The 22,278-nt window shown below is 50.3% G+C and overlaps 1 protein-coding gene across 2 annotated transcripts in view; it reads right to left on the reverse strand.

Annotated features, from left to right (window-relative positions):
• The window catches only part of LOC144122047 (uncharacterized), a 214,512-nt gene that overhangs the window by 31,138 nt on the left and 161,096 nt on the right, over positions 1-22,278 (reverse strand). For both annotated transcript variants that reach the window (XM_077655562.1, XM_077655563.1), the window contains 5 exons: positions 14,147-14,199; positions 8,545-8,911; positions 4,993-5,118; positions 2,300-2,421; positions 1,216-1,742 (listed from right to left, as the gene is read on the reverse strand). In XM_077655562.1, the coding sequence (XP_077511688.1) occupies positions 1,216-1,742; positions 2,300-2,421; positions 4,993-5,118; positions 8,545-8,911; positions 14,147-14,149 (1,145 nt within the window). In that variant the 5' untranslated portion in view covers positions 14,150-14,199. The remainder of the gene's footprint in view (positions 1-1,215; positions 1,743-2,299; positions 2,422-4,992; positions 5,119-8,544; positions 8,912-14,146; positions 14,200-22,278) is intronic.

A 22,278-nucleotide genomic window follows, 5' to 3' on the forward strand; every position in this document is an offset into this window, starting at 1 on the left:
CTCCACTGCTGGCCAACGATGTGCAAAATTCAAAGCCGAGGAGTGTTGCGCTCATGGGGATAAGCGACAGCTATAGAGATTGGGATAGAATATCACGGGGCAATGACGTAAGACTTATCGTTCTCTTAGTTCTAGCTTTTGACGCCACTGCTTTGCCCCGGTGGAGGACGAGAAGCATAGTTTTTTTTGGGGGCGAGTGTTGAAACAAGGAGCAAAAATGAAGTCCCGAATGCCATTCAGTGCGCCGTTTGTATAGTTGCCATCGCTGTGCTGGCGAGAAAAGTGACAGTGCGACAATATTTTTTTTACCGTTTTCGGCGAAGAGGCGGCCCACTGACCTCAGCTTTCGTGAAAGACTGAGTGATAGGCACGAAGAAGAACGATGTTCATTGGTCAGCGTAACAACAGACGCTATAAGATTACTATTTCAGTAGAACACATTCTTAGGCAAGTTAGTTCATTGCTTGAGTAGATGAAGCGCACAAAAACACAGCACACAGGAAAAGAAAGACACGAGACACGCGCTACTTGCAACTAGGTTGCAAGTAGCGCGTGTCTCGTGTCTTTCTTTTCCTGTGTGCTGTGTTTTTGTGCGCTTCATCTACTCAAGATTACGATTGTTCGTAGCGTGATGCTCAAATAAGCGTGCAGAGTATATTTTTGTCCGCATAACACTTCTGGCGCCACGGCCAACCTTGTTACAGATAATTTACTGCGTAGCTTCGTTCTGGCTTCGATGCAGCTCAAAGATAAAGTTCAGAGACCTCGCATTAATTGCCCGGCGTTTTCGACAGAACTGTTCTTCTACCAGCAGCTCCGACGCGGGCTGGAGCAGCCGAAGAACTGGTGTCATTTCACTCTTCATTTGGACACACACATTGGGTTTGAAGAGGCAAGATGGGTTTAACGACTACTATAAATATACTGTGCAGGTGACCTGTTAGAGAATAGCTGCTTCTTTACTTAAAAAGGTGGTTCGCGACTGAACAAAACATTGCCAAGATTTTAGCGTTTCTGCGGAACAATGAAGTGTCAACAGATGCATCGCCGCCACCCATGAGGGTCATGCCTGCATGGGAGGTCCGGATAACATTGGCACAAGTCAACGGGTGAACGCGAGAACCTTGGGTTGTGGACAGCTACTCCTACACCGTCGCAGCGCACACAGACGAAAGCTCTATGCAGCTGCCGCCGGGACAGAGAGATGCCGCGCACCTGACACCCTGGACCCTGCACCGCTTCTGCCTGGCCACCAGTTCCAGGTACCAGTGGTCCTGCGGCCTCCGGGCATCGGCGACCTGGGTCAGGTTGGCCCAGTGGTCCTCGAACGAGCCCACCGTGGGCGGGTACGGCGCGAGAGAGTAAAATCCGCCCCTGTTGAGGAGCGGACCCAGCCGGCGCAGTGCCCCCTCGCCGGGCACCCAGGCGAAGAACCACTGGCGGTGGCGCAGGAACGAGTCCGGGTCCGAGGCGATGAGCTCGGCCAGCGAGTCGACCGCGTCCGGCGCGGCCACCACGAACACGGGCGTGGTGTCCTCCAGCTGGGCGAGCAGGCTGCGCAGCCTGAGCCGCGCCCGGTCGCCGCCTTCGACGGGCAGGCTCTCGACGAGCGTGACGCAGGGCGAGGCGGCCGACACGGAGCGCTGGCTGAGCGCCTTGACCACCGCCAGACTGGGCTCGTCGTGCGAGTGGAGCATGGCGAAGTGCTCCCACTTCATGTCGAACGCCGACTCGAGGAGCAGCTGCAGCGGGACGGAGTGGCGTCAGGCGTAGGGCCATGTGGCCGCAAGAAAAAGGTCAACTTTCGAAAACGCCGCGTAAGAGGAGGCCGCAACGGAGTGTTTGGCAGTTTTAAGGACTTTCGCGCTGAGGAGAATCCACGAGATGCGAGTCATGCCGATCGGCAAAAGAAACACTGGAGAGCCACAGGCTGCTATGTGCGTAGTGAACGACCCCACAATGAGTTCCACAGGGCTCGCCAAGCACAAGTGATCGTTTTCTTGAGGCCCCAATTTGCCATCCTTCCGTTGAATTGGCATTGAAACCCATTAACATCAAAATACTCATCGTTACATTTACGAAGAACAATTTAAGTTCCAAGTTATAGTGCGCAGAACAGAGATAACTGCATAAGATCTAAGCACAACGGTTGTCACTGACCGACATTTCCTTGATTGGCCCCTCGTCACGATGCGGCGCCATTAAACTGCGGTTTACTCAGCCTTGCACAGAGCCAGCGGTAACAAATATGCACTACAGGTGTCACAAATGACCGCCAGACGTCGCAGCTTGCTCTCACCTTAGCAAGGTACTCAGGCGGTGCTATGGCGCTGGCTTCCATGGGGATGGTTGGGACGTCGTGCTCCCTCAGAAGACTGCCGATCAGCTCTTCGTCCCTCAAAGTGCTCGTCATGAGTGTACCTAGCGACGGGAGGAACGAGAGAGAAAAGTCAGCACTTGTTTCGAGCAACATAACATGAGCAATGTGTTTCATGCCGTGACAGCAATGTGTCATGTGCCTCGAGAGTGTTGAAAAGGGCGGATGCCACGCTACTACAAGGCATTCGTACGGATTGTGCTGAGGCTCCTGCACAGACCTAAAAGGTGGGACTCCAGCGGGTGGAAGCAGAAGAACGCACTGGAATCGTTGCAAGCAAAGAAATGAAATCAGGGTGCAGTTTTTGCGGTACGTACTTCTCATCCCGACGTCCATGTCGTCGCCGAGCAAAGAAAGTGGGATAAGAGGGCAGTACTTCAAGAGGAACAAACATATTTGTTTTCGAATAAAAGTTAGGGGTTCTCAACTTCACTTTTGTACGTTTCTTTTTAGCCGAAAATAGCTGTATAAAATTTTATGGAAATTGGTCTATTTCAAGAAATTTATAGCGAGTATCCTGGGGCTTGAATGCGAAGCTAATTCACGTATCGTATCTTGCCGTGATGTTTATTATAGCCAGTAAATAACACCGCCAGTATTTAGAATTTCGCCAATCAATCAATCAATCAATCCGTCAGTCAGTCCATCCTATCGATCCATCGATCCAAAACCTTATGTGCTGTATTTATGCGACCTTACTCTTATCCTAATAAAAGCGCTCCGCCTACCCTTGTATTGTCGAATTAATTTCAAGTAGTAATAATAATAATAATAACAATAATAATAATAATAATAATAATAATAATAATAATAATAATAATAATAATAATAATAATAATAACTTGTTTATTTCAGTTCATGAAATACAAAAACCGAGGACATACAGGCTAAAGGTGTTGCAAACACCTGACAAGGGCCTGAAGTCCTGGACATTGACAATCAGCGGCAAACAGCAACAGTTTTAGAAATTTTGCGCAGAAGCCATTCAAAATCAAAACAAAGTCAAAACCTAGGAGGCAACTTAAAAGTAGAATACACTTGCATGAAGGAAAGAAGTATAAGGCATAAGAATGAAAATGCATTAGAAAACACACAGGTGGAATTTGTGTCGTTCACCTAGGAAGCCAGCATTGTGTGACGTTCCTTGTGGAGTGTGACTTTCCTTGTGTGTGCTACGAGGTTCCGCGTTCGACGGCGCGGCGTAGACCCAGATGACAGCGGCATCATCAATTACCCAGCCATGCTCTTTGAGAGTGACGACCAGAACGAAGGGGTTTAAGCCCAACCGGACCCAACCGGACCCGCCGCCGCCGGCGCGGGGAAACGGGCTTTATCCTCCCCAATTGCCGTGGCGGTTCCAGGAGAGGCCTCCCGAGCACATCCCAGGACAAGGGACCACTTTCCCGGCCGGTGACCCGCGGGAACTGTCAGCGATCCAGAGCGCGCCTTACCTTGAGGAGCGAGTGTCAGTTGATGGATGGAGAGCGGAGGCCGGTGACCCGCGGGAACTGTCAGCGGGCCAGAGCGCGCCTTACCACAGCCGACGCTATGCGCTACCTCGAAGACAACCTTCTTTCCCTCGGACTCAACACGTGAGGGGGGCGAGACCATAAGTGCGGTGGTATGTTTGTGCGCCCAAGTGAAAGCCCTAGCCCCCTCCTTCCCCTCCGGCGTGGGCGTCCTCACCCTAGGGAGTGTGGAGAAGAGGATATAAAAGTCGACAAGCAGTACGGAAGAGGGACGCTCAGGACGACATCGTTCGCCAAGAGAGCCTTCAGCGCCGAAGCCCGACGGCGTGCAGCTTCTGCCAGCAACCGCTCGAGCCCAACTCCGGAGCCACTCCATCGCCCCCATGAAGTCGTCGGCACGTAAGCTCGGACGCCCCAGCCTCTGATGTATAATCTTAATCATGTGTAATTATTGAATATATCTGTTTGTTTAAACTGAGCCATACGGTGTCTCTTTGCCTCTCCGTCCCGTGTGGACCTGCGCATTATGGGCGGTCATCACAATTGCATGAACTTTGTTTTTAAAAGTGTTTCGTGTGTTGTTTTCAAGTGCTAAATCTGGAATTCCGCGGTAGGTGTTTAATAAATTTGGTATCTGATAGTTTAGCTTCTGAAAACCATAATTTGTACGGGGCTTAAACGTATGGTAATTGTGTCGCCGGAAATTATAAGCACAGCCTAATATGCGATATTGTTGCTCGAAATCATGTTTATTTACTGTAACGAGACTCTTAATTACATTGATAGTTTCTTCTTGTAACTTTTCTGTATGGTTAACAAGTTATACCTGGAAAAAGGATCGGATGTGCACTTAGAGAAGGGTCGGTTTGCTATGGCATGAACGGCTCACCACTGCAAGGTGAAAATTTTGTTCAGGTTTGTGGTGGTCTTTGTACCCCATGCAAGTAAACCATAGTAGATGTACGAATGAAAAAGGGAATAATGAAAGGAAAGTCATCCATCTTCGGTACGCATCCCTAAATACGATCTACAGTGTTTTCGCAACTGATTATGCAGTTCAAGTTTCTTTTGACAACAGGCGCTCATCGCTCTCTGCGGATCCCGGCTGCATTCGTGTTCCATAGCGTACAAGCTTGGCCGACTCACCGATCACCCTGGAGCTGTTGGCCGTGCCGACACAGGTCTCGGAGCTCCCGCGTAGAACAGGCAGGAGCGCGTCCAGCTGCAGGTAGGCCCTGGCCTTGTGGCCGCAGGAGTCGAACGCTCGCATGCCTAAGCACAGGAAAGCGAACAAGCCGCGTGACAGTTATAAATCACTTTGGCGAAGCGCCCCGGATAAGGCAAGCCGTGTGCGGAGGCACGCTCGAGGTATAACCTGCGCTATAACCTGAGCTATAACTTGCGATAAAACCTGAGATATAACCTGAGGTATAATTCCACCACATTGCCACACTTAAGCTCCACGCTAAACACGGTATCTCCCAGCAACAAATGAGCAATTATAACATCTCTTTTTACCCTCGAGATAAGCTATTGGCCACGAGCGACGCGATTTTTTTTATCGACCTTCAAATGCGCCTTGACACGAGATGTGCAACCTGAGTTTTCCAACAACGCAGTGTGCCTCTTAACTTCAGACTGCTGGCTCACGCCGCAAGGAATTTTAAATCTTCCACTCCGACCATGCTTACCAAGCTTATGTCAAAGCTAGGGCACTCGTACCACTCGTAAAGCGTCCCAGTTTTTGCTTGTTTTTGAGCTGCAGTTCTAGCACCGCTCCAGCAGCGCACGCACCGACGTGTTTCCTTTCTTGCAGCGAACGAGGTCAACATGGCCTGACTGCACGTGAGCCAAAACGGACATGATCCAGCGTCAGCACCATGAATAAATGGTGGCGTGAAGAAATAAAGCGCGAACGTAGAATGAGCGGCGCGATTTTGTTTTTGCATCGCACCAACATACTGTCCAGCATAGTGTTCAAGACGCGCTCTGTCATTTGCGAACTATATATCCTCATGTCTTCAGAACAGGACCCTCAGCGGCCGTGAAATGCCGCCGAACTCCACGCCGCGGCGAACCAAAGAGCTCGGGGTGCAGTACGAAGGCCGCCGCGGATAGCAGGCGCCGGAAACGCTAAATGAAGACCGACAGCGCATTTGCGAGGCCCGGTGCGGAACGCAGTATCGGGGCCCCGATGTGACAGCCCCTTGCTTATAGCCGGATACGGCTAGGCTTAGCGAGGAGTGTCGTTCATGTGCTTCTCTGATTCAAAATGAATTCACGGCGCTCCTGCCAATTAACACTCGGTGCAACTCATTACGCATGAGATTTCCTGCGTTTTTATTTCACTATGCGCTCGCCCTTCAAAACCGCTTTATAGTCGGCACGTTCAGGCCCGGCCAAAAAATTGGCGTCTCGTCGTCACTTGCCGTAGATAACAAGCCACTGAAGACGGAGAAAAAAAAATGAAAATTGGTTTTCTCCGCGGTGGCTCAGTGGTTAGAGCGCTCGGCTACTGATCCGGAGTTCCCCGGGTTCGAAACCGACCGCGGCGGCTGCGTTTTTATGGAGGCAAAACGCTAAGGCACCCGTGTGCTGCGCGATGTCAGTGCACGTTGAAGATCCCCAGGTGGTCGAAATTATTCCGGAGCCCTCCACTACGGCACCTCTTTCTTCCTTTCTTCTTTCACTCCCTCCTTTATCCCTTCTCTTACGGCGCGGTTCAGGTGTCCAATGATATATGAGACAGATACTGCGCCATTTCCGTTCCCCCAAAACCAATTATTATTTTCGGGGAAAGGAAATGGGGCAGTACTTGTCTCAAATCTCGGCGGACACCCGAACCACGCCGTAAGGAAAGGGATAAAGGAGGGAGTGAAAGAAGAAAGGGGTGTCGTAGTGGAGGGCTCTGGAATAATTTCGACCACCTGGAGATCTTTAACGTGCACTGACATTGCTCAGCACACGGGCGCCTCCATCGAATGGCAGCCGCCGCGGTCGGGTTCGAACCCGGACACTACGGATCAGTAGCCGAGCGCTCTAACCTCTGAGCCACCGCGGCGGGTTGACGACGGAGAGCAAATTTCTCGCTCGGTGTTCGATTGTAGGCAGCCGTCACAGCAAAAGAGAGCAAAAAAGAAAAGAAAATCAAGGGCCCAACAAAGAGCGCGATCCACAGAAAACAACGTAATTGTTCGGACGACAGGCTTGATTACAAGATCTCCAGACCCCGTTCCTGTTACCCCAACCCTGCCTTCCCCTAGCGAAGTAGGAAATAGCCTACGAGAGACACCGAGATAGCAGCTAAGCCGGAGAAAGATATGGAAACCCAGGCTCAGTAATTAAACGAAACGAAGAGGCCATCGGAGCGGAACCGACAGTCGCTCTTGACAGCCATCACGCACGGATGCTTGGCCAGTGCGAAAGATGGCATTCCCTCCACCGTTCTTTTATACTTACCTAGTTCCCTACAAGAACATGGTTTTTTGTTATATCTGGCTTGCCGGATTAGTCCTCCAAACTGCTGTGGACGTGCATTTCACGCAAGCAACTGCAATAATCGCTGTGAGACAAGCCAAAAAAGGAGTGTCTCTCACTTTTTTTTCGAACAACTTGGCACGTACAACCCAAACCTCGGGAGAATGGGTCCCTTCAACGGCCTGGGGTCCTTTGTGTATCACTTCGCAGACACGGATACTGTACTTCATTTATATATTTTAAGTTTTTTTCACATTTGCTTTCCTTCATCACACAACACACAAGGTCTCCCTTTAACCAAGTCGAAAGAACGTGCCTCAATAGCCTAGGGGTAGCGTGTCTGACTACAGAAGGGTCATAAGTTTGATTTCCAACTAATTTTTCCCAGTTTTCTTTTGAGCTTAATTTACTTCACATCCTTACTCGTTATAATGACATTTGAGTCATGCTACCATCTAGTAATCTCAATTTAAATCATGCTTTAATCGTTTTCATTCCACGGCTCAATGTGTGACGTCAAGACACACTCGACCAGTCGGGATTTTTCGTGCACTGGTGACGACAACTACGCCGGGTTCTCTCCACTGAATGGGAACGTTAACGCTGTGGCGTTAAAGAAAAAAATTGTTGTCTCTCCGGGACACACGTATGTACTTACATGCACTTACTTCACAGGCTTATTATAAGATACCTCATGATCGCTGCGACTAAGCTGAGCTGGAGAGTAAAGCCGAATATTATAGCGCAACTAAGACAACCGTGAAGCTGTGACAGATTCCTCACACTGCAATCGCAACTCACCCATTAATTTTCTTTAGCAGTGTACAAGAAACAAAAATTGTTAACTAAGGATATCGCTACAGTATTCGCAAAGAATACACCACACGCTGAACAATTTAATAATAATGATAATAATAATTGGTTTTTGGGGAGAGGAAATGGCGCAGTATCTGTCTCGTATATCGTTGGACACCTGAACCGCGCCGTAAGGGAAGGAGTGAAAGAAGAAAGGAACAAAGAGGTGCCGTAGTGGAGGGCTCCGGAATAATTTCGAACACCTGGGGATCTTTAACGTGCACTGACATTGCACAGCACACGGGCGCCTTAGCGTTTTGCCTCCAAAAACCGCAGAAACTCGGCGACCATGGTCGCGATAGAAAAGCACTGCCGCGAGGGCGCACATGCAAAATGGCGGCCGAAGCGGCCGGCGCACTGGCTTACCGATCTTGACGCCGGGCACGAACCCCTGGTCCCTGTTGAGCAGCGCGACGGCCCACTTGAAGAGCTCGAGCGACTCGACGCCCTGGGCGAGGGACGGGCCGCAGCCCAGCAGGGCGTCCCTGGCCGGTTCGTGGGCCTGCACGAACGCCCCCAGGAAGACGTCGGCCGCCGGCTCCAGGAGCACGCCGTCGTCACCGCGACGCGGGGCGAGACACGCCGGCGCTGACTCGCCAGAGTCGCCGGCGACGGTCACGGCGAAGCAGGCGCCCACGAAGCAGCACAGGAGGGCCGAGGACATGGCGGCGAAGAGGCGGCGGCGTGGCCTGGCGGCGCTCCTCTGTGGCTGCGCGGCGGCCTGCTGGAAGCCCTGCGAGATGACGCGGAGAGGGAAGAGGCACGAAGCATGGGGCGACGATCTGGTATGCGGGCACTTCTCACTGTCGCCAGCGTCGCCTTGCGCACCAAGGAACAAGCACAGACAGGAAGGCGACAGAAAGGAATGAGCGCAATGGCTTTAAATGTCGGCGGATTTTTCTTTCCTTCCTTATTTAGTGCGCGCAAAGTCCCCCCCCCCCCCCCAAAAAAAAAAAAAAAAACTACAGCAACGTTTACTAAAAGAAATAAGAGTTTGAGCGTGAGTTGATACTGGTAGGCGTGATAGCTCGATGCACGGTTAGGCATGTGATACACCACTGGAACTCTTCATTTTCAGAGGTATGCATAACTACGAGTTTAATTTTGTTACTTTGGATGCAAGCACGGACACATCGTGGGATGGTTTGAGATGAGAAACAGCACGCTAGCAGCGCGGAGGATATTCACAATCTAAACCAAACCCCTTCATATTAGCAGACTGATCGTGGTCTGCTTGGCGGGTTCACGCGAACGGACCTCCCCCTGGCAGCGCCTTCGACCGATTCATGCGGCCGGGCCTCTTGCGAACATATCTTGTTCACGGTTGCGCTTAACCAACGCGCGTGCAGCGCGAATGTCCGATTAAAAAAAAATAAATTTGTATGACATCCACAAATGCAGGGTCACGCTATTGTACGGCTAAACAGAACCGGCCCTTGCCGCTTCTCACACTGTCACGACGGTTCAGTGCGGACGACGCGATCAGTTTTATTTCCGTACAACAAATGATGCTAGAAAACTGCAGGTATGCAACACGTAAGCGAGATCATTACGGTCTTAACGACTAAAATCAAGGCCGAGAACCTACTGGTATCGAGCCATGTATTGTGGATGCGTTGAAAGCTACACAAGGATGACAAACCACAAGGACAAAGCACCCCCACGATGGTGTCGAAAAAATCTGTCTCTAATGAGCAGTAAATAAAGCTTGAACAGCGAGTGTTTCGTATCCGAGAGCTAGTGCCCAATATTCCACATGAACAATTGTGAACCAGGGGCACTGCTGACTGCACAGGGAGGCTCGGAGTCATTAACTGTTAGGGCACCAGACTGAAGGCTGTGCCTCACTTTCACCGAAATGTACACATAGTTAATCTGTGACGCCGATAGCACGAACGTCATCGGCACGCTGTACCGCTGTACCTTTAAGCAACTTCCGGGATGGGTGCCGATGCAGTGTGGGCAGTGTAATACTAAGGTGTGCATATCTAAAGTCAACAAAGGAGAGGGAAGTCTCAGGGAGCTTGCCGACGTTTCGACAAGAGGACTTGTCTTCGTCTGGCCAGACGAAGATAAGTTCTCTTGTCGAAACGTCTACAAGCTCCCTGAGCCTTCTACCTTCCATGCTCACTTTGTGTTTGTAAGAAACTCATCTACCTGCCCTCTGTGTACCAAGTGTACATATGTGATATCAAGCGCGAAGGCCGACTGCACAGCATGGAACACCGACATGGCCACAACAAGCATCATCGTTTTGTAGCACGTTTTTAATTCTTAATGGCATTGAGCCAACAGTCACCTTCATTCGTCACCAAAAAACAGTTATACCTACTCGTAGTACTGAATTATGGCATATTCCGCATTTCCGCACAATCTACAAATTTCAGTCATTGGAGGACACAACCTCCCACAAATACTCAGTCAACCTCAATATGCCAAGATAATTTCATTTAAACAGCTTCAAGAATCCTTTTCCAAACTATAAGTAGTCGCGTTTCTGATATATGTTTGCTTCACTGACCTATTATTCCTCGTACCTGTATGCTAACTTGATTTCAGTTATGATTGTACAAATCTACAGTTTTATTCAAATATGTATGTATGATGTATTCTTGGGTTATTTCTGATAATATTTAGAAACTAAGCTTGTTTGTGTTTTGAATACTACACAAAGTTAATATTGTATAGTATCTGCTATTCTAGATGTTTCCATTGTTTCTCTTAACTATTGTTAATAACTATGTCGGCACTGTCTTGTAGAGGTTGTCTGGGCCATGTCAAGCTGTGATTTCACAGCTTTTAGCCCAGATATCCTTCCAAACTTCTGGTAAAATTAAATGAATTGAATTGAATTTCCCACATCTGTCACGTGTTGGAAGAGGAGTGGTAGACTAAACTGCCGGAATCGTCCTTTCTCCTTAAGTGGTAAAAGTTTCCCTCCGTCTATCCCCCACGCAACATGCAGGACGGAGAACACGTAGAGTGAATGCTATAGCGAAGTTTGTTTCCGCAAGCGGCTGAAACAAGAAATCCAAGTTTCACGGTACCTTAACGCGTAATCTGACCAGTGCTAAGATGAAAGAAATACCGCTTTGGTGGGTCACCAGACGCTGTCATTTGCAGTGGCAGAGACTTCGAACTGTGTTCGCTTTAGCAGCACTGAAGAGGGAATAATGGTCCTTCAGCACCTGAAAAAGCTGGGCAGTAACCCAAGAACACGTCGCCCAACAGATATATCCTCTTAAGGAAGAACAAAGATGGAACGAGAAGGAAAACAGACGCCTTCGCGAAGTGTCGATCGTTTTGAGAAGCGGGTGGGTCTCCGCGCAGCCCGATCGGGAAGCACGCCGGCGCCGCCAATTCGGGCCTCGGCACGCGGCGCGTATGTGCCGAAGGGCGACCGCCGGTTGACAGGCTGAGGCCTTGTCTGGAGACTCAGGACGACGTCCGGGTTCGGGGCGAGGCCACCCTGTGACGAGGCAACGCGCGGAGGCGTCTTGCCAAACGCGGGTGCTGTCTTGTTGCCGGGGGGTAAGGGGGGCTTCGGTCGCGCCAGTGGGCGGGACGAGCCCGTGTGTGAGTGCCGTGTGTTTGACAGTACGGATGCAAGTTTACTGTTCTTACGAGTACAGTAAACAGACTCCACTGCCTGTCGACAAGGCCCCCACTGTCGACAGGGCCTTTATTCTGGACTCTGCCATGTAGGAATGCAAAAATATTTCATGAGTGTGAAATCGTCGTAGCTAAAAAGAAATTCTTCTTGGTGTGGTAAATGCTATGGTTAGCGCTCAACTCCAGAGGTGCCTGTTGCACAGTGATCTGAAGGGGATGAGATCGGCTTTCCGAGGTCTAATTTACACGCACCCGACAGCCGCCGACAGATTCGGGTGAACCGCTAGGTTCCGAATAAAAAACTTTATTGTAAAGGGGGATTCTCGCGGCTTAGGTTGGTCCAGTCCAGTGCCCCGGTGGCCTTTGCAGTCTAGCGAGCCCTGTCGATCAGCTTGAGCTGTTCCTAGTAGCGAAGCTCGGTTGCTTATCACATACATGGCGGTTCACCTAAGATTTTACGTAATTTTTAAAATAGGCTTTTTGAGTCAGAAGAGTGCTTCTTTCGGCATAACACTGTCAGCGGTGCAGTCCATCAGAGCCGCCGCGTTTTTATGGAGGCAAAACACTAAGGCGCCCGTGTGCTGTGCGATGTCAGTGCACGTTAAAGATCCCCAGGTGGTAGAAATTATTCCGGAGCCCTCCACTACGGCACCTCTCCCTTCCTTTCTTCTTTCACTCCCTCCTTAATCCCTTCCCTTACGGCGCGGTTCAGGTGTCCAACGATATATGAGACAGATACTGCGCCATTTCCTTTCCCCAAAAACCAATTATTATTATTATTATTATTATTATTATTATTATTATTATTATTATTATTATTATTATTATTATTATTATTATTATTATTAACGAGACATTATCGCGGGCGCGAGTTTCCGAGTGGCACAAGAGGTTCGTTTCGGGGAGAACGTCGATGGAAGACGACACAAGGCAGGGGCGCCCTTAAACCTCACGGAATGAAAACAACGTGGCTCGGATCAGGGAGACCGTACAGCAAGACCCCACCATTACAGTCCGCATGCTATCAGATGCTCTTGACATTAGTAAGACAACATGCCTCGTTGCCGTAGGCGTCACGAAGGAGCCCATACGTCTGTGTGGCTGTCTTGCCAAGCTTCACACAGAGTTTTATGTTTACACGCTGTTCGAGGTGGACGTCCATCTCTCCACATTCGCTCATAGTAAAATGCGCAGAAGACTAGTGACAACCTATTTTTCTACACGTAGTTTCATCTAGCGGCTGTCACAGCAATTGACATAAATAGCTCAGGTTAGCCCGAAAAGATGGCTCTACACATACGCACCAACATTTGTTTTTGGGGAATCATTCCTAGAGAAAATAAATTAGTCTCGAAACTTTACGGACAAAGGTTGTAGTTAACTTTTAACTATTACTGTTAGGTCCCTTAATTACTGAGAGTCATGTAGCCCGTCGTAACTAATATCCATATCGGTTTTTAGAATTTCGATAAGGCGGTTACCCTCGGCGCTGTGGTCCAACAAATTTTCGCTACATCGCGCCAAAATGCATGCGCCTTCGAGAAGCTTGCAGGCAAATCCACCTCTCCAGTACACGTAACGCGTCGGCATAGACAAAATGTTTTGGGCCATAGCACCCAGGGTAACCACGTATTCGAAATTTGAAAAACTGATATGAATATTACTTACGATGGGCTACACGCCTCTCAATAAATGCACTATAAGATTAATAGTTAAAAAGTTAAGTATTCAATATTAGATAACCAACCTGCTAGTTATGACGTCTTAGCTGCTTTATGTTGTACTGCACCGCCGATCATGGTATGCCGAATAAAGCGCTCTTCTAAGTCAAAAATCCTATTTAAAAAAATTGTGTATAGTCTTACGTGAAACACCCTGTATATACATACCACTACTGCGCCCGTGCAGCAGGGGCAACCGCAGCACGGCTCACTTGCGCAGTTTTTCGCCAAAGAACATTAAAGGACGCGTTGCTCCTTTTGAAATGCGAGATGGATTGACTCTAAAAACGAAAACACCTAAACGGGAGTAAAAGAGGGAGTGCGCTGTCCTCTACCGCACAGGGTGTGCGGTAGAGGACAGCGTACACACTTGTTACTCCTTTTTGTTTAGAGTGTGCGGTAAGAGTTTTTCCTGTCCGTGTTCAGAGAATGGCAGCGTGAAAGCCGACGAGAAAGAGGCGCGGCGCGATTAGGTACAGAGAGAGACCGGTATTACTCCGGTCGAGGCTCGGAAAAGTCGAAGACGCGAGCTTATAGCAGCCCGATCGACTCGTCGTCTGAGAGGGCTTTCGACAGCAACAGCGAAGATAAGGAAACATCATCGCCGTAATCTGCAGATCACAGTGGGAACTCACCATCTCGGCTGCGGTGGCGGCAAGGCGGACGGCGGCCGAAGTCACATCACCGCCTGCAAGAGCAACAACAAAACGGGGAAAGGCTTAGCAGACGTCCCCAAACGAGGCACGGCAAAGCTTCTTCAGCTTCTCACTGCTCCGTGGTGGACACGAGCGCATAAACGGAGGAGACCAGAAGAAGTAAGCCGCTTGTTTACTTCTCCCGTCGCCCACGGTTTCGGAGCTACTGTTTACCACAGAGCAAGTTTGCCAACTGGCCTAGTTTTTTCCCCAAGCTCCCTTCTCGTTATAACCAGGGGCGCAAACAGTCGCATTAGACATCTCATGCTGAGGGAAAACAATGGCGTCGCACTGCAGCTGCATCCGGAACGTCACAAAATCAGTGGCTGCTTGGGAATTACTTCAGTCGCCAATCCGTGCAGATACTGCGTTTCCGTGAAAGCTGTTCGCCGTCTGTGTTTACCGAAAGATATTTCCCGGCAGCGAAAGAAGTTGGACGTCCTTCCCTGCAGAACGCTTCACTTTTTCATTTCGCGGACATGCAGTTATCTGCGTTGAAAATCTTATTAAAATGTCTTCAAACATATCAGTAATTCATGCCGAAATTTTAATCGGTTGCCCACAGCGAGCAAAAATAAAATACGCGACATCTTTTCAGCAACATGTAACGGTGTTTTCAGTATGCAGCAGACGAGGGAATGAAAAGAGGTGCTCGTTACGACATACATGACGGAAGCCAACAGTCACCGAAACCATGGAGCATAGGGGATTTTTTAATTTGTGGTGTTGATTAATTGGGGATTAATGGTGTAATTATTGTCACTTAAAAATAATTTATAAGAAAGCAGGAGAAAAAACAACCACATGCCGCCGATGGGATCCGAACCCACGATCTCCGAAGTAATATAATAGAGAAAGTGGTAACCAGAAAGTAGATGTCTACTTTAGCTTCGAAACTATACGGCTTAGGAAATCCTTATTTGCAATGAAGCCTGCTCCTGACGCTAAGACTTCCATGCAGAAGGGAGGGGAAGCTTCCAATGACGGCCGAGGAGTATGTCATTGCACACTTAAATGCGGCAAACGCATGTTTCGTGGCTCGATCCACTGCTCCAGGGTAATTGACGGCATTTATTGCACGGCCATCTATGTCATCGCGTTCGTGAGAGTAATGGTGCGAAGATATATACTCAGCTATTAGTGAATTATGGCTGAACGACATCAAGAAGGCCACAGTGTGCTCAGGCAAGAGAAATATGAAATGCAAAAGTGACACATATCGCCGCAGATAACAGCGCCGCTATGGAAAACTCTCCACTGAATTAATCGGTCGAAATTCCTTCAAGGTACGGTGCTTACGGCTCGGTCTATACAAACTCCGCACAACTTCCACCTAAAAAGTCGCCTTGAGAGTGCCCAGCTCGTCTTGTTCAGCTGCATGGTTGCACACGAAAGGGCTTTCGTCACAGGGAACAAAAACACGTTCATTTAATGGTAAAGAGACAATTCATTTCACAGAATCACGGTACCTTGCGCGGCGATAACAGAAGTATTGCTGTGGGAGCAGGAGTACTGCTGCGACGCCCAAGAATGAAATTTTCCTTTGTGTGCTTCACCAGGGCGAAAGGCGAGCATGAGACGGCCTTAGTACACTTTTCTTATCGGGTACAAGCAGGTGTAAAAAACACCTGCTCTATAGTTAGTCGCGACCAGGTGCAAGGAGCTCGCATGCCACTTCCACCGTGCTAGCTCCAAGTGCGCACAACAGTCCCGCAAGCAATACGACGACGCCCGTAGAGCGCTTGCTGGAAAGGCCCTTAGGGCAGCCCCGATTTCACGGCGAGGCACAGCACGGGGTATTTGTGTTGGGTCAGGAAGCGGAAGCAATATGTGCGCGATACTTGAGCATCACCGACGCGATCACGGACCCGGCACGGCGCTCACAATGCAAGAGTTTAGTTTAGTTTATGGGAGTTTAACGTCCCAAAGCGACTCAGGCTATGAGAGACGCCGTAGTGAAGGGCTCCGGAAATTTCGGCCACCTGGGGTTCTTTAACGTGCACTGACATCGCACAGTACACGGGCCTCTAGAATTTCGACTCCATCGAAATTCGACCACCGCGGCCGGTTCGAACCCGCGTCTTTCGGGCCAGCAGCCGAGCGCCATAACCACTCAGCCACCGCGGCGGCTTACAATGCAAGAGCACGCGACAAGAAAGGAAGGTCAACACAACGAAGTTAAACTGCGGCTCAGTACCGAGAACTGTTTCCTCGGAGGGTGTCCGGTATGTAAACACGAGGACATTGAGGCCGACATTCATCACTTACTGTGGGACTGCCGAATGTCGGCCTCAATGTCCTCGTGTTTACATACCGGACACCCTCCGAGGAAACAGTTCTCGGTACTGAGCCGCAGTTTAACTTCGTTGTGTTGACCTTCCTTTCTTGTCGCGTGCTCTTGCATTGTAAGCCGCCCGCGGTGGCTGACGTGGTTACTGGCCGCTCGGCTGCTGGCCCGAAAGACGCGGGTTCGAACCGGCCGCGGTGGTCGAATTTCGATGGAGTCGAACTTCTAGAGGCCCGTCGTCACTGTGCGACTGTCAGAGCACGTTGCAGGAACCCTTGGCCGCAGCTGCACAGAGAGCGCGGTACACTCTGAACACGAAAGGGAGTAAAGCTGTCCTCTAGCGCACTGCCGTCCAAGCCCTGGTGTAGATTTCCATCACTAAACATACGGAATACGTACGGTTGACAATAGAAACAAATTCCCTCTTGAAAATATGTGAAGTTCTATATATACCAGCCACAAAGACTTTAACCGATGTTTGAATCTCCTCTTTTTGCTAACCTCAGAACCAGTGCCATTTTAAAAAAGCCTCCCCCCATTGCTAACTGCATCCAGTTAGTATGCTTTGCAGTGGGAATAAGCCTCCGTTGCGAGGAGTAATACTAATAATAATAATAATTGGTTTTGGGGGAAAGGAAATGGCGCAGTATCTGTCTCATATATCGTAGGACACCTGAACCGCGCCGTAAGGGAAGGGATAAGGGAGGGAGTGAAAGAGGAAAGGAAGAAATAGGTGCCGTAGTGGAGGGCTCCGGAATAATTTCGACCACCTGGGGATCTTTAACGTGCACTGACATCGCACAGCACACGGGCGCCTTAGCGTTTTTCCTCCATAAAAACGCAGCCGCCGCGGTCGGGTTCGAACCCGGGAACTCCGGATCAGTAGTCGAGCGCCCTAACCACTGAGCCACCGCGGCGGGTAAAGCATTCCTATTATTTGCTGATCGAAATCCACTCCGAAACTTGGGCACCCCTAAAATGGAGTACGCCAGAGGACAGCTGTACTCCCTTTTTACTTCCGCATAGAGTTATTCGTGTTCAGAGTGTAGAAGGGGCAAGCGAAAGACAGCCGAGGCGCGCACCCACCTGAATGACAGAGACCTGCAGGCGCTGCTCGGCAACGCAATCAGAACTCACGACAGGTGAGAGCCGAAAGAAAAGCGACTAAGAAAGTTACATCCGCTTATTGCGGCTTCAAAGAAATGCCTGCTTAAAATAAGCACGGCGGGGGCAGAAAAGCCGCGCCGCACTTTCACGCGATAAGGCCACCCAACAGAACTCGCGCCTCGATGTCACGCGCAGGAACGAAAACGTAAATAAAGGTGTGGGAGCCTCTTCGGTGCGTCCAAAGCGGCGTTCGTGGGTGGCCTTGCCTCGCGTGGAGGGGAAAACATGTGCGCGCTTTTGCAATGTAAATACCCCGATACGCACCGCACCATACGTGTGGGAGCGGCTGTACATAAAAAAGCGGCCGCAGTTATATGCGCGTCTATTTTTACTTGCTAATGGGGTGCGGTATCCGCGATGGCCGCTGCAGCAGCCGCTGCACACGGCGTGTAGGCCACGGTCCTGTAAGCGTCGGTCCGTGTAGGCCTTTCTTTATGACCATGTACGCATTTAGCAATGCTGTGGCGGCCAACTGAGATTTCCATTTCGATAACGGAGAGGCGCTATACATAATGAAGTTCACACGGCCCTAACAAATTGCAACCCGCTAATTTAAAGGCGGCGAAGGACTGTCTGAAACAAAAATATGTACAGGGCAGCGCGGGTCCTAACCGGCACTTCGCGATAACACGGCTCGTATATTTCGGCCGGTCCCTTATTGGCCTCTTAACCTCAGACAGCGCTACGGTATAATCTCGTGGTTTCCTGCGCCAACGAAGTATAAGGCGGAAGTTTCGGGGCCTGAATTTACGACAGCATGCTATAGCGTTGCCCATTATTCGCACCTCGGTCGCTGCGCTCGATAACCTCTGCTATACGCAAAGCCTCGGGTCACGACATAGCCACATACATAGGAGGCAACTCCTACAGAAGAGGGTATGCGGAGAAATTTGGTGAAGGTGCCAGAAAGCACGAACTCCGATGGCCGTGGCTAAAAAGGTCCTTGCCAACATCATCAGTTGAGCAGAACTTCGGGTATCCCTGCGATGGTGGATCATTCCACGCGCTTAGCCACGCAGGAACTGAGCTATAGACCAGATCTGTTGATAGTTTGGTTTACAGGGATTTAACGTCCCAAAGCGGCTCAGGCTACGAGGGACGCCGTAGTGAAGGGCTCCGGATATTTCGACCACCTGGGTTTCTTTAACGTGCACTGACATCGCACAGCACACGGGCCTCCAGAATTTCGCCTCCATCGAAATTCGACCGCCACGGCCGGCATCGAACACGCGTCTTTAGGGCGGGCAGCCGAGCGCCATAACCACTCAGCCACCGCGGCGGCTTATATCTATTGATAGTGTAAACCTCTCCTTGTGAAGGCCTTCCATCCCGCCGATAATGATTGTGGTTGTCGTTGTGGTAGTGGTGGGTTTTTTCTGGATCAGATGCATCTTCGGCCAAAGAACGCGCACAAGACACATGATGACCGGTCGACTCAGGTCCATGATGTGGGCCGCATTTTCGCAGTTTGACAGGGGAGCATCGCAGACGCGGCGTATTTCTGCTCTCGCTAGTCGCTTAACCCCGCCTGACAATTATGTTACCCAGTGAATGAGGCGGATAACTGTATGCACCTACAGATGAAGCTGAGCATTTTCGGACACATGTACGTCACATATATAGCGAACACGTAAATACGAACACGTAGGCGGTGAACTGAGCCTCAAAAGCTCGAGCGAAACGCACCATCGTTGCTTCATGTATATTTGTGCCAGGCGGCATCGGCTTGACGACTTGCCACTCCCTGATCCTGGCACCGATGGCTGGAAAATATTCTCGGCATCGCGAGTTCTCACGTCAGGACCGTCTCGCCGTTGACGCCTTCACTCCGACTGCGAATCTGCCCCGGCCGAATCACTTCTGCCATTCCCGGTGAACCATCTGCTCTGCCACTTACGCACGAAGAAAGCGACGACACCGTGGCGGCCTTCCGAAAGCTGAGGGCGGTGCACCTGTTGCATTAACAGTGTAGCGTTAACTATGTGCCGGAATGCTTTTTCATCTGCTAGCAAGCTGACCGCTATACGCTCCCGCAATGCAAGGCGGTTGGCGAAACGGAGAGGGAGGGGTGTACAGTCTATGTAGAGAGTGGGGGAAAAGCAAATCCTTTGCACCACACAGTCGATTCCACGTCAATTCTGGCTTGCAGAAATAGCGATTAATTTGTCTGCGCGTTTTACGACACTGTTAATAGTTACATGATATTCCTCCGAGCCTCGTTGCCAAACGGTGTTTCGTAGCTGTACTGTAGTGGTCACCCATTTTGACGGCGCGAAAATTGGAGACAGCTATAAGCACACATCCCGAAATTCATCAAAGCACACATTGGGTATGTCGAGTTCGGCGTCCCGAAGCTCCACATGTACTATTACAGACGCCGCGGTCGAGGACTACGGAAAAAAGTTCGAAAATCTGAGGTTCTATAATGCGTGAACTGACAATTCGTCTCCGCTAACAATATTCGACCGCGCCGGAACCGCACTGAGGAAGTTCAAAGCGTACTACTGTGTGCCTTCTCGGTTTGGTTAGGTTTATGGGGATTTAACGTCCCAAAGCGACTCAGGCTATGACGCACGCCGTAGAGAAGGGCTCCGGAAATTTCGACCACCTGGGGTTCTTTAACCCGCACTGACAGCGCACAGCACACGGGCCTCTAGAATTTCGCCTCCATCGAAATTCGACCGCCGCAGCCGGGATCAAACCCGCGTCTTTAAGATTAGCAGGCGAGCGCCATAACCACTGAGCCACCGCGGCGGCTGTGTGCCCTCTCGGTAAGCACTATATCTCAATACTCGAAAAGAGCAAGGTGCAAGGATGTGAGCGATGCTCCATTAACAGAGCCCATCGCATCGCTCTATAGCAGGGATGTACCGTCTGTTTCAAAAGTTTCCAATCCAAGGCGCCGTTCATTTCAATGACGCGGTGGTCTAAACTTCTGCAACAGACAGTACTACACGTTCACGTACTCGGCCGCTATAGTCGTATACAACTCAAGAACGAAGCGGCAGATAGCCCTGAAAGGAGCCCCTCCAGCCAATGGCGTCGACCGATTCTCCCCCCATCCCCTCCCCTTGACCGATCTCCTTGGGCCTAACAGTGTGAAACCGCAGGGTGTGCCAGATGAACCGGGAATAACCACGGCTTAATCGGGTTAATCACGACGTCATTAGAACTCGTTGGCTGGTTAATCACGACGCCATTGGCTGGAGGGCTTCTTTTCAGAGGCATCTGTAACTTCGTTCTTGAGTTGTGTCCAACCATGGCAACCGAAGCGTTAACCATCCCACATGTTCTCAGGAGTTGTTACACGCCAGCTGCGAAACATCCAAAGTGGCCACGCTGCATGGGCTCCGTTTCTGCTTTCGACGCACAGATGCCGCGAAGGCCGAGAAAATGCAAGGAGGAAATTTTAGCGCAGTAAAACCGAAAGAACAGATCGAGGGGTTGGAGGAGCCTCCATCAGAGCGTGCCGCGTCCTTCGAGGTGTAGGCGAGCGGTTGTGACCGAGGGGTGAGAATATCTTTAGCGCGGAGAACGCACAAGCTATAGCGTGTGTGCATGTATCAGGCATGCATACTGTACACGCTATGTGCTCCAGTATATATGCTCTCTATGCTCGGCACTATACGGCCCATTAAAAAAAAAAAAAAGGCGGCGCACACGCGGCTCCGCACCACAGAACGGCAGGGCTTAAGAATGTGAACCTGGATGCACGCGTCATATCCATATTGTTTCGACAAATATGCGCAATCATACGGCTCGAAGTGAGTGTTAGACTGCGCTACACTACCGCGTTCCGCAATCCGCTCCCACGAGGCGCTATCAGCACCCGCTATACACCAGTGGTGCAAGCTAGAACACCACTTGCTCAACGGAAACGGGCGCTGCACTGCACTGACAGTCTTGATAGCGCGCAAGCGAGAGTGCGTGCCCCTAAAGTACTGCATATGCTAGAGAATAACTGTCGCTTACATCCAGAGAGAATTCAGGCTTTGACCACATGGCGACTGCTGTAAAGGTCATACCACATGACGCCACCAATGGCTAATCAGTGTACGCTTACCGGGCGCCCTCGTGCGCTTAGAGGAACGTCACGTAGTTTCGAGAGCAAACTCCTTTTGTGGCGATCAAAACGTATTGGCTCATCATACAACGTGTCCTCTGCGCTAATCCCGTTTGGCACGTCGAGTCTCCTTCCTCCAGCATAACCCACTCGGCTGTGCGGGATAAACTTTCATCTTGGAAAACTTTTTTCCCATCCTTCTTGGAGGGGTGTAGCGATAAACAATATACAGTGACGATTTGGACACTGTACACGTCAGTCTTGCGATGAGCTGGGACAGCGAGTCCGCGCATACTTTTCGAAACGCATTGGAATGTCTGCCAACCAATGCTCCGGTCAAGTTTCTCCGCTCTTTAGTTCACATCACCCGGCGCGGTGGCTCAGCGGTTACGGCGTTCGGCTGAACTACAGTGAAGATGAAATGCAAAGACACCCGTATGCTCTCAGCGCAAGTCAAAGGGCCGTATAGTTGACAAAGGCCTCCCTTATAGCCCATGCGTCGTTTCGGGGCGTTATATGCCCCACGTATCATGTTTTGTTTTTTTTTATCGCCGT

The sequence above is a fragment of the Amblyomma americanum genome, chromosome 2 (genome assembly GCF_052857255.1).
Source record: "Amblyomma americanum isolate KBUSLIRL-KWMA chromosome 2, ASM5285725v1, whole genome shotgun sequence".
In the NCBI taxonomy this organism is placed as follows: domain Eukaryota; kingdom Metazoa; phylum Arthropoda; class Arachnida; order Ixodida; family Ixodidae; genus Amblyomma; species Amblyomma americanum.